This window comes from Saccostrea echinata, unplaced genomic scaffold (assembly GCF_033153115.1).
Source record: "Saccostrea echinata isolate AGI-Se365-2 ecotype Australia unplaced genomic scaffold, CSIRO_AGI_Sech_v1 ptg000054l, whole genome shotgun sequence".
NCBI classification, from domain to species: Eukaryota; Metazoa; Mollusca; class Bivalvia; order Ostreida; family Ostreidae; genus Saccostrea; species Saccostrea echinata.
This window is the reverse complement of record NW_026889803.1, coordinates 31,454,279-31,466,542: the sequence shown is the minus strand read 5'-3', so window position 1 is coordinate 31,466,542 and position 12,264 is coordinate 31,454,279. Positions and strand designations below refer to the sequence as shown.

At 31.2% G+C, this 12,264-nt stretch overlaps 1 protein-coding gene across 9 annotated transcripts in view; it reads right to left on the bottom strand.

Annotated features, from left to right (window-relative positions):
• Nucleotides 1-2,957: 2,957 nt before the first annotated feature.
• Nucleotides 2,958-12,264, bottom strand: part of LOC133205790 (kinesin-like protein KIF28) — a 33,055-nt gene continuing 23,748 nt past the window's right edge. The window contains exons 22-29 of one of the 9 annotated variants that reach the window (XM_061341662.1): nucleotides 9,782-9,808; nucleotides 9,452-9,478; nucleotides 8,676-8,843; nucleotides 8,295-8,423; nucleotides 7,465-7,521; nucleotides 5,997-6,044; nucleotides 4,514-4,723; nucleotides 2,958-3,524 (exon numbers count right to left, since the gene is read on the bottom strand). In XM_061341662.1, the coding sequence (XP_061197646.1) occupies nucleotides 3,435-3,524; nucleotides 4,514-4,723; nucleotides 5,997-6,044; nucleotides 7,465-7,521; nucleotides 8,295-8,423; nucleotides 8,676-8,843; nucleotides 9,452-9,478; nucleotides 9,782-9,808 (756 nt within the window). In that variant the 3' untranslated portion in view covers nucleotides 2,958-3,434. Of the gene's footprint in view, nucleotides 3,525-4,513; nucleotides 4,724-5,178; nucleotides 5,344-5,996; nucleotides 6,045-6,521; nucleotides 6,594-7,464; nucleotides 7,522-8,294; nucleotides 8,424-8,675; nucleotides 8,844-9,451; nucleotides 9,479-9,781; nucleotides 9,809-12,264 lie in introns of all 9 variants that reach the window. The other 8 variants (XM_061341665.1, XM_061341666.1, XM_061341663.1 and 5 more) reach the window with 8 other exon arrangements.

The following is a 12,264-nucleotide window of genomic DNA, read 5'->3' as shown; positions in this document are numbered from 1 at the left end:
GAAAGATTTAATTTTGTTAAAATTATGGTCCACCGTGGTAAGGGTGGGGCCATAATAGGGATAGGGGGTCAAAAAATTACAAAAGAGTATTATAGGAAAAAATCATGTAATGAACAACAGGGCCATGGTTAATCAAATTATTATGTAAGCATCCTCAGGTTCTGTAGATCAATTTTGTTCACATTATGGTCTCCCATATCAGGGGATCAAAGTTTAACAGGAATACTAATGAATGTTTAGGAAAAAAAAAAATTCTCATTAAGTTCGGAAGGACCATACATGTAATTAGTCATATTACATGTACTATGCAAGCATCTTCAGGTAGTGTAGATAGAAGTTTGTACAAATCTTGAGCGCTGAGAATAGGGCGTGGCCAAAAGAGTGCCTAAGTTTTACATAGGAATACCGGTATATAAATCGATAAAAAAAACTTTTCTAATGTAGCAGGAACTCAATAAATCATATTAATATGATACATTCTAAAATTGTGTGGATTCATTTTTTTTTAACCCTAAGGCCAAATTTGAGCTAAAATCAAATTAAATTTTCATTACCTATATGCAGTAAAGGTTTTTCATTTGAATGAAGAAAAAATTATCAACAACTGGGTCACCTTTAATAAGGTGAGCGTCGTGGCCCATGCGCTCTTGTTTATTTTCCTATCTTCAAAAAAGCCAGATTGTATCAAGAGGAAAGAAAATACATATTCCGGACAAATGATATCAGACAAACGGATTGATAGAGTGATCACATCTGGGCACATTCAGAGTGGGGCCCTCATTAACAAATCATACCACAGACATATTACAAAATCCAAATATGCAATGATACTTTATGAAAACATACGTGAACAAAATTTACACACGTCACATACAAATCTATACAGAATCGGTTAATTACGATTCCGTTCCCCGTAAAAAGACACAGGAAACTTTGTCTTCAAAACACTCGTTCTGAAAAATTTGTTTTATCTGTGGTAATTCCAAGTGAACCCACATCCAAAATTGGATTAGGGATTTTAAGAATAAACATTTAGTTTCAAATAAACGTAAAATTAAACAGTAAGTGGGGTATATATATAAAGATTCCAGATACAGTTTCTATTTAATGAAGCTATGCATTACCTAATTTCGATCAAATTGTTTTGGTGCTTTATGCATTATGTAAAATTGGTACTGTAAATGTTCAAAATGATTTTTTGCAATTAATGTTCATCAATGTTATTTTTGACAAAGAAATAATTGTCATGATAATAATACTTATCAATAATATCAAAGTACATGAATATCTAAACGCATCAAAGTTATAAACTTTGAAAATAAAACTGAAAAAATAAGCAAACTAATTAACAATCCCTCCAAAACAAGTTCTAACAATGATTTTCATATCTGAAGAAAATAAAAATAATGACAGTAACTAAGTATATCATGCAATGATTTCCTTATCACGCAATTTATTTAGGAGTTGCAAAAAAGATTTCAACAATGTTAACATACGTCGACTTTATTATTTTGTTTTCATTGTTAAAATTTGATTTCTGCACTTTTGTAAAGAAAATTTGACCTTGGTTGTATGTTTTGCAGAATAAGCGCATTGAAATTGTGCATTGCAGTGCCATCAGCAATTCTGGTTTGCAGAATAAGCGCAGTCAAATTGTTCATCAGATTACCATCGGCAATTTAGCTCTGCGAAATAAGGGCAATCAAATTAATCATTGTGATGTCATCGACAATTTCATTTTGCCAAATACTAGGAAGTGCAGTAAAATTATTCATTGCAATGTATCAGCAATTTTGCTTTGCAGAATAATCATAAATTTTTCATTGCAATTTCATCTTGCAGAATTAGTGCAGTCAGACTGTACTTTACTATGCCATTGCCAATTTAACTTTTTTAGAATTCTGTTTTTATCAGTGCAGTAAAACTGTTCATTGCAATGACATTGGCAATTTGGCTTCGCAGAATAAGTGCAGTCAAATTGTTCATTGCAATGTCATAAACTATTTCAAGATGCAGAATGAGTGGTCAAATGGATCATTTCAATGTCATTGCCAATTTCACTTTGAAAAATTGTATTTTAGACAAACAATTAGTGTAAGTTAACCTTAACGCACCAAAATTATTAACTTTGAAAATAAAATAAGAAAAACATCCCTCAAAAAATGTTCTTTCATTGATTTTCGTATCTTAAGAATATAATGGCATTTACTTTGTTAATTATGCAATGATATCCTCATCATGCAAATGGGAGTTGCAATAAAAGATTTCTAACTCACGTTGTCTTTGATACTTTGCTTTAATTGTTGGATCTTGAGCTCTGTACTTTCTTAAAGAAAGGTTGACCTAGTATGTCTGTTTTGCAGAATAAGTGCAGTCAAATTAATCATTGCAGTACAAACAGCTATTTCACTATGCAGAATAAGTACAGTCAAAAGGTTCATTGAAACGCCATTACCAAATTAACTTTGCAGAATAAACGCTGTCTAACTGTTCGTTGCAGTGCCATCGGCAATTTGGCTTTGCAGCATAAGTGCAGTTAAATTGTCCACTGCAACATCATCGGCAATTTGACTTTGCAGAATAAGTTCAATCAATTTTTTCATTGCAATGTCATTGGCTCATTTCACTTTGCAGAATATTAGTAAGTGCAGTCAAATTGTCCATTGCAATGTCATTGGTCATTTCACTTTGCAGAATAAGCGCAGTTAAATTGTTCATATTGCAATGCCATTGCCAATTTTACTTTAAGAATCAGCACAGTCAAGCTGCACATTGCAATGCCATCGGCCATTTCACTTGACGTCATCTGCAATTCAGCAAATTGAATTTTCCTTCTTTCAAACTTTTGAGTCTCTTGATATTCTTAATCTTTTCATACTATGTCTGATCCTACTAAAACATTCGGAAAACTATTTATTCATTAATAAATTGATTTATTTATATTTCAGTATATAGTTACAAAAGAGTTTCGTAAAGAGATGAAAATTATATATCAAATATGTATAAAAAAAAAAAAAAAAATCCAACATAAACAAAATGGACGGAAACCATCATAAATCACATCAATTTATGACCATGATAACTAGTTGTGTGTAAAAGAGTAACCGAATTTACATAAGCTCATCTGAAAGAGTATTGCATGTCATCACATTACTAATGAAATACCTGAAGTTCTTCATTTTTATACGAAAAAAAAAATGATCACATATTGATTTGACAACGAAAACAGTAAGACGTATTGCAAAAAGATAACATTGCACGGGGTCTTTTCTTAAGGAAAAATAGTGGCATTCCCCTTTTATCACAGATATTCTTAATACAATAACTCTAGGCAAACAATACCTTATTAATATAACAGAATATGATTATATAAAGTCATTACTGAAACAGATCGATAGAGATGTTTGAATTTCACTCTAGAAACTTGGATGATATCACTGTAGGACACAAGCAGAACTTTCTGTTTTGTTGTTTTCAGCAGAACTTGGGCGCTTTCCATTCGACGTTGGTGCTTTTTTGTTTGCCTGATTAAACAAAACATAAAATCAAATTAAAATTCAACATTTCATTTGGACTAACTGAAAATCACACGAAATAGTCATTTGTCTACATTTGTACGTGTGCACACTATTTAAAATGAATTCAAATATAGATGCAAAAACGTATTGCAATATATCTACTAAAAGAAAAACAAAACAAAAGGAAATTAAAAAAAAAAAAAGAAAGAGTCTATTTCATATAATTTTTACCTAGAATCTATAAAATTATAAAATACATGTTCATAAAATAAAATTATTGAACTGAATTATTGTGACTATATTTGAATTAACGTCATTGTTATGTGCTGATAATACGTTGTAACCAAAATTGCATGCATGCATTTCCGAGTTACATAATTGGTTACATTTGATTACATCTATTATCATGCTATAGTGAAGTTGCCATGCCAACAGTAGATGCCAAACTGACAAGCAAGATGTCCGCGCATCGGTTACAACGACACAAAGAATATACGTTTTTTTTCAACGAAGCCTTTCTGGCTCTTCTCACTTCAAGAAGTTCGGGTAATTTCTGATCTTTTCTCCTGTTTTGTTGTTGTGTGGATCACTATTTAGGATTCGTCGTAAGAATACGAATTTTGTTAATCCCACGCCTGAGAAACCAGAGGAATGGAATTTTGAAATGTTTTAATTTTCAGAAAACTGAACAACATATGAAGTTACCTTTGACGGATTTCGATATTGAACTTCTTCAAATCAAACTAAGAATTAAACAATTATAAGTGAACACAAAAATAAAAAATCAAAACTAAAACGTTTACTAACCAATGGCTACCACAAACAAAAATTAGGAAAAAGTGCTTTAAATTTTAATATTTTCAACGTAACTGGAGTATTTATCTCAATGGAAAGCATTTACCCCTTTGATGTCTAGATTTATTTTGTTGTAAAATAAAAACAAAATAAGCTAGGGAAACAAGCAAAACTCTGAGGGGGCAGGAATATCGACTCACTGAATACTCGCTTATTGCATTTCGCGCCGGTTTAATAACCTCTCTCTTGGAGTTTATATCAGAGAGAAGAGTTGTCCTTTTGCCGTTTTGTGTAAACCCTTTACTGCGGTTGAGAGAGTCCTCAGTGCCTGGGTTCATATAGGGTGCCAAGTCTACAGAGCCAAATGAATCTTGGTCTCCCTGACTTTCCTCTTTTTCTTCTATCACAGACTGTAGAAAAAGTACAAACATAGCAGCCTCGATTTGGTTTGAAAAAAAGAGCCATCGTTAATTATTTTTAAAATATCAATTGAATCAGCTTTATTATTATGAATCATTTTCTCTTGGGGAAAAAGAATTCAGGGATGTATTGCCGACATTACTTCCACATTCCCAAACAACATTTTGGTGAATCTACAGTGTCAGTTTATCATTAAAATCTAAAGAAGACTTAATTACACTCAAAAGCGACATGAAAAGGGAGTAAGAAAATGACTGAAAAAAGGAAATACAACATTTGCGGACAACGAAAATCTAGAAACTCATGCAAATAATCTTGTAACAATTTTTACCTAACATTTTAACTTAAGGATTACGAGTACAACGAAAAGAGGGTTGTGAACCATATACAAGCTTTAAAACGCATTCTCTGTGTGCGTCATTCCGGAAGTGACGCCGAATCTTACATCAGTTTTGGATTTGGTTAGTTGTAGATCCGGGTAATGATGCTTGGATACTTTATGGTAGTCAACAACGCCGTTATTTAAGCTGGCCTCCTGTGCCAATTCGTGTTCATTTTCATCAAAGACAAATAAACTTATCGTATCCCCGTCCCCGACATGTTTACCATCCTGGAAAAAGCAGACGACACAATCAGAGAGACCCAAAGTTTCCTCATCCATCTAGTACTATAATGGCCAGGACTAATAACGTGAATCTTTCTAAATACACCCTTGATCCACGTTTCCATGGCCCTGTTCCCAGTTCAGGTATGCTAAAAACAGTTACAGAAATAGGAAAAAGAATGGATGACAGTTTCTGGGACGACAGGATGAAGAATTAAAACATACTAATTGCCTGGGAAGCCCAACTACACTTTACATAACCCACTTACCTGGAAATGCATGCATTATAGTTATAAACTAGAATAATGTTACTGAACATGCTAGTAAATAGTCAGGTGAAAACAATAGAAAGCTGAAACCCAACACAGAAATACTCTAAGCTTAAACTTGCATATATTTTTCTAAACCGTTAAATTTCCAATTAAACTCATCATTTCGATTATATATATATATATATATATATATATATATATATATATATATATATATATATATATATATATATTGTTTTTTGGTTGTTTTTTTTTTTTTTTTTTTGACAAGTTATGCTAAGAGTGTCCTTTTTCAACAGCAATTCTAGGGTCTGTGTTGAATTTTAGCTTAGAAAATAGTTAAGATATTTGAAATATAGGAATTGGTAACGTCATTGGTGAGCTTACGCTTTTCTCCATGGCCATTTGCCTCACGTACTTTTGCCCTTGCAAAACCTGTTTGAATATTTACATTTGATAAAAATTAACAAATTCTAATGAAAAGCTCCCAAAAGCTAAGGCCCCAAGACGTATTGCACTGCTGTTGATGAAGTTGTGAATGATTCTGTCATATGGACCTGAATGAAGTGCAAATTTGTTATCTTTTTTTTTAAATTTCTAATCATGATCTGATATAAGAAAAGAGTCTCCTCTAATGCAAACAGCTTGAAAGCACTGTCTGTTCAAGCATTAGTCAAGCATCAAAAAATGCATTTATTTTAAAAAAAAATTTTGAACTAGAAAGATTATGATCAAGAAAAAGCATGTACCGATATATGATATTTTTAGATCATGAAAAATCATGTGATGAATATTACTTAAATTCATGAAGACTTTCTTATACATGTGTACGTTAGTTTAAAGCAAAATCCAGCACCATACACATCTATTCAGGCAGATTGTCAAAGACAATGCTTTATAAAAACTCTAAACCTTTGACAGCATGCTAGGGTCCATTGTTTTTTGTCTTTGCAACTCAGGTGCCTCTTTTTGTAAATGTAACATCTGTATCAAAACATTAATTAATGGTTCATTACAAAAAATTACATGATGTTCAAAGCTTAGAAACAGCATTACAACTTTTTTCCCCTTAAAATTCTATTTTGTAAAGAGAAAGATATCCATGTTCAGATTAATACATGTGTAATACAAAAACAGTGTTCCTTTAAGAAATAAAGTATCTGAGTAGAATAAGTGATTTTAGTTGTTATTTTTCTTGTACTTTCAGTCTCAATCTCCTCAACATTCTTACATACATGTATATATTGTCATAGCTTGAAATTACAGTAGAAGCAGTTCTTGTGCAAGAAATGTAAGCAGAAGTAATAAAAGATATTTTAATTTCATCATATGGACCTTAAATTATATATGCCTCTTCAGGAATAGTCCTGACCAATTCAAGAGTGGGATTTTAAGTTTCAACATGGGCAAAATCCCATAAAATAATGTAGGATTTAAATGGTTAACACAAAGAAAATCTAACAGTGAAATCTCAACTCTCAAATTATAGATTAACTTGACAGAAGCAATTTAAATTTGATACAGAAGTACATGATAACTTTTTAGACATTACATAAACTTTCACATAATAATCTTTAACCAAAAGAAAGCCACATCTTACATGTCACTTATTATTCAATTCCATTCAATGCTACATATTTTTATGAGTACCATGCAATGAAAGCATATCAGTTATTTCAAAAAATAATAAGCTCTTTCTCATTAATCCTCTCTCCTGATCAATTGTCATTGTTAATCATGCAAAGAAGTCAAGTAGACAGAAACTTCAGCTCAAGTTAGATTTAGATACAAGTTGTTTTTTTAAAGAAATACACTGTAAGCTATTTGTTATGAGGCAGTGCTCAAATAGTCTTACTGGGGAAGATTTATCTTTGTAACTTGGCAGTGCAACAGTTTTTTGCAACTTTAGCATCTGGAAGGAAATTCAAGATTTGTTAATGAAAGAGATTTTCATAACAAAAGGTAAATTCACAGCAGTTCAGTATTACTAAAGCTTTTACATTTCAGCAGGGTTCTTGGACAGTTTTTTTTTGTTAGACCAAAACCGAAAGCCACTGCCAATAGACTCAGGTTTGAGGGTCTGACAAATTTGAGATGCCTGAGAACCCTGTCTACAAATGTTTGTCATACCTTTTTAATTACTATACAAGTATACACTGTATATGCAGTTCTTACTTTACATATAACCATTTTTCACAATGTGGAATATTTACTTGTCAAACAATCTTTATAAAATTTACCAATGAAGAGCTATATGAATAGCAGATATTGCCCAAAGTATGGGTCATTGAGGGTTGGAGCTATGAAATAAGTTGTCTGTGTTCTTGATGTAAAGTCTCCAACATTTAATTAAATCAAATTAGATTACTTGTGTGTTGAAATTTAAAATTATGTTTTTACTGTTTAATTAGAATTATATTGTATGTAATGGACAAAGGTATAACAAATTCTCTTTGGTGAACTGGAAAAGACTGATTAATAGAAACTCAAAGCATACAAAACTTCATCCTTCATTTTATAAGAGAAAAAATACAATTCATTTGATGAATAGTTTCATAAATGATTGCCAAAAGTGGCTTAAGTAGGATAAAAACTTTTCAATTTTCATTGCTACTGATAGTTTATTTAAACATTACTTTTTAAAGATATCTTCATAAATATTTAATTAACCTCTTAATTACCAACCTGATTAAGCATCTGAACTCTTGTCTTGAGTCTGGTTCCCGTGCTATTGGCAGCTGCTGAAACCGCTCGGTAGAATGGCTCAAACTGCTTCTCTTCAGCAGGTTTCTTAGACCATTCTTCACATATTTGCTTTAAGAAAAAAGTGTATGGGAGTAGAAGAGATGCATTGTCCAGATTTGTACATTTTGGGGTCAAAAAAATAATATCTAGACACAGTATTGAAGATTCCGTGGTCACCTTATTAATGAATTCTTTAGATACAAACCATGAACGCTAAAATTATTGCCATAGATATTACAACACCTACAATGCAACCACTAACCCTAAAAAATCATTACAAGTACCACTGTGCAACAGCAACACTGGATGAATATAACCTACCTGCATTCGGCGTTCTTTCTGCTGCAGTCTTTCGTACTTCCTTTGTAACAGTACCACCTCTGTCTTGAGATGAGAGGTGTCAGAAGCTATCTCGTTACCAAACATTGTACCTCGTCTACCGCTGGCGTGAGCCTGGGAATTCTCCATGTTCTCCATCTGTCTCAACTCCTACATCATAGAAAGATATTACGCATTACTTTTGAGATGATAAATAACAAACTTTAAGGATTATTTTCCAATTTTGTTTTTCTTTCAGAAATATTTTTTTAAGTACAATATCTACCAAAAAAAAGTGAGATTCGGCCCTGAAATAAAGGTTGTGAACAACATGATGTGACAGTAAAGTAAATAATATTTCAAGCTTCTGAAAAACAAACTACTCTTCTAACCTGGTTTAATAGAGCTAAAGACTACAAATGTATCATGCTACATGTACAATTGTGTCATTCACAACAAATAATATTCAAGACATGCAAACCAAAAATAAAATGAATCTTCATGTACATGCATTTGTCTGCTAACTGGAGTACACAAATTTCTAAATTATCATGGCATTAATTTCCGAGTTCTTACAAGAATAACAAAGCAGTCTCAATAGCATGCATGGTACATTTATCTGCAATCAACTTATAAAAGTAACAAATTAAACATGGTCTAACAGCAACATAAAAAGTGAAGAAAGCATCAAATTTCTCCTATTTTTCTCTGTGTTTTAATGTCATATACTGGTGACTGGCCTACATACATACATGCCTGTATCTATAATGATCTGATACCTGATTTATGGTAACATCTCTTAACTCCTGTCATATATCAAAAATTTCATATTCAAAAATTTTTCATCTATAACCAACTTTGCACATTCAAATAAAAAAACTGGTAATGTAATATATGATTTCCGTTAATAATCAAATATTGGAAAATGCATTATTTATCATATATTTTATCATTGATATATTTTTTTTTTCAAGTTGTCTTGCTTGACTTCTAAAATTTTTAATTTTCTCAATATGCCAACTTTTAAAAATTTCATTCAAGAGCAAATAACAATGAACTTTGATGTAATTTTGTGAATGAGCTATTGATAAACTGTGCTGTGTGTATACCTGATACAACGAGGCTTCTCTTAATTCCTGGTTTTCAAGCAAAGAAATACAAGAAAATTTTAAACATCTAACAAATTAAGTATATCAATTTTTCAATACATGTACATTGCTAGACACCAAACTAACAAATATGACTGGATAAAATTAAAATTTAGGGATGGTAAATAACAAATACATATAACATTATTTTAAGCATTGATCATGTCTACTTGTTAAAAAAATGAACTGGGAGTACAATGCACTGCATTATGATCATGCTTGCTGCATATCCAACATCGATTTTGAAGAGGGATACTTTGGAGTACTGTGAAATCACTAATTTTTGTGGGGTTTTGATTATCAGCGTTTTCGTGGTAACGAAGAGATACACAAATTCATATCCTCCCCAAAACGTTAAAATGTTGTACAAAAGAACAGTGGTTCTCCTTTAACCACGAATTCAAATCCCCTCGAACCAGTAATTTTTCCTTAAACCACGAAAATTTGACCCCTCGAAAATAAGTGATTTTACAGTACAGCTTGAAAACAGTATACCCAGTAATTTCTCTTTGTACAGATTACACCTAGTAATTGCAAAAGCCCTAAACATCTTCTCCACCTATTACAGGAATCATATTCTGTTGCTACTTATATGCTACTTTCAATTAATTCTTTGCATTCTAATATCAATATTTCAAAAACAAAAGATCAACTTCCTTGATAATTTACTACATAGCCCATTGATATTGACATCACAGTTTTGGCTCCTATTGAATAGCTTTTTCCTTTAAATAGCCATTGGATATGCAGTCTAATGGAACAGTCACGTTTACAACATTTGGATTTCATTTCTCATGAAATATTCCTGGATTGTTAGTAATACAAATATTAGGTTCAGGAAAAACATTTAGAGAGAAAAAAAATCTATTTACATCACTACATATGACATACAAACTTTTATGAACCTGTTCTATGATTAAACTGTTACAACTAACAAACAGAATCCCCTAATTCTATGAAAATAATAAAAGTCTATATCCATATTCATAACATGTCTATTATACAATCAGATAAAGTTATTAATGTATAGTAACCATTTCAAAAAGCTATCCATACTAGTGAATACTTTCACCATCCATAAAATCATTCATTAGCTTTATTTTGCAATAACCCCCCCCCCCCCTTTCCTGAAAAAATATACCTCTATTTTTAAAATAATGATCTGTGGCAACCACTATTGAAATAACGACCACTATTGAAATAATTATTTCAATAGTGGTTGAGAATGCATTTCAAAACCAAACACAGCTTGTAACCACTTTTGAAATAACGGCCACTTTTGAAATAATTATTTCAATAGTGGTTGAGAGTGCATTTCAAAACAAAACATAGGTTGCAACCACTATTGAAATAACGTTCACTATTGAAATAATTATTTCAATAGTGATTGAGAGTGCATTTCAAAACCCAACATAGGTTGCAACCACTATTGAAATAACGTTCACTATTGAAATAATTATTTCAATAGTGGTTGAAAGTGCATTTCAGAAGCAAACATGGGTTGCAACCACTAATGAAATAATGTTCACTATTGAAATAAAGATTTCAATAGTGATTGAAATAATGATTTCAAAAGTGATTGGAATCATGATTTCAATAGTGATTGGAATCATTATTTCAATAGTTGCTGACAATGATTTCAATATAAAAACCAAATTGCAAGCCTCATTGAAATAACCCCAATATTGGAAAAAATGTAAGGAGAAATTCTTCATTATGTTTTCCAACATAATAAAATTAATTAATTGAGTTTAAATATGATATGTAATTTTTTGTTTTAATTTCTGTCCAGAAATACTATTAATACACGGATATCTGTGATTTAACTGATCTAGTAATTTTAAGTAATTTTCTTATATAATTTTCATCTTTGTTATTAATTGGGGAAAGTAAAAGATTATAAATACGGATAGGTGTAGAAATTAGAATATCTACATTAAAAAGAAGAAAGAAGACATCTATTGATATCTAATATGTGTACAAACTTTCTGATGAAAAAAAAAGATTAATTTTAATCAAAAGGATATAGAATAAAAGTAAATTTTCGCTTATATTCTTGGGCTTGCCCACTCTACTAATATGGATAGTAAATCAAACGTTTCTTGTCAATACATTAAAATCAACTATTTGGGAAAACTAAGTATAAGTGTTATAACATCAGAGGTCGTTATTTCAATAGTGGTTACACGTATAAAAACCGCTATTGAAATAATTATTTCAGTAGTGACCGTTATTTCAATAGTGATGACAAATTGGTTTAGGCTTTGAAATGCTCTCTTAACAACTATTGAAATAATTGTTTCAATAGTGAACGTTATTTCAATAGTGGTTACAAGCTGTGTTTGGTTTTGAAATGCACTCTCAACCACTATTGAAATAATTATTTCAATAGTGAACATTATTTCAATAGTGGTTACAAGCTGTGTTTGGTTTTGAAATGCATT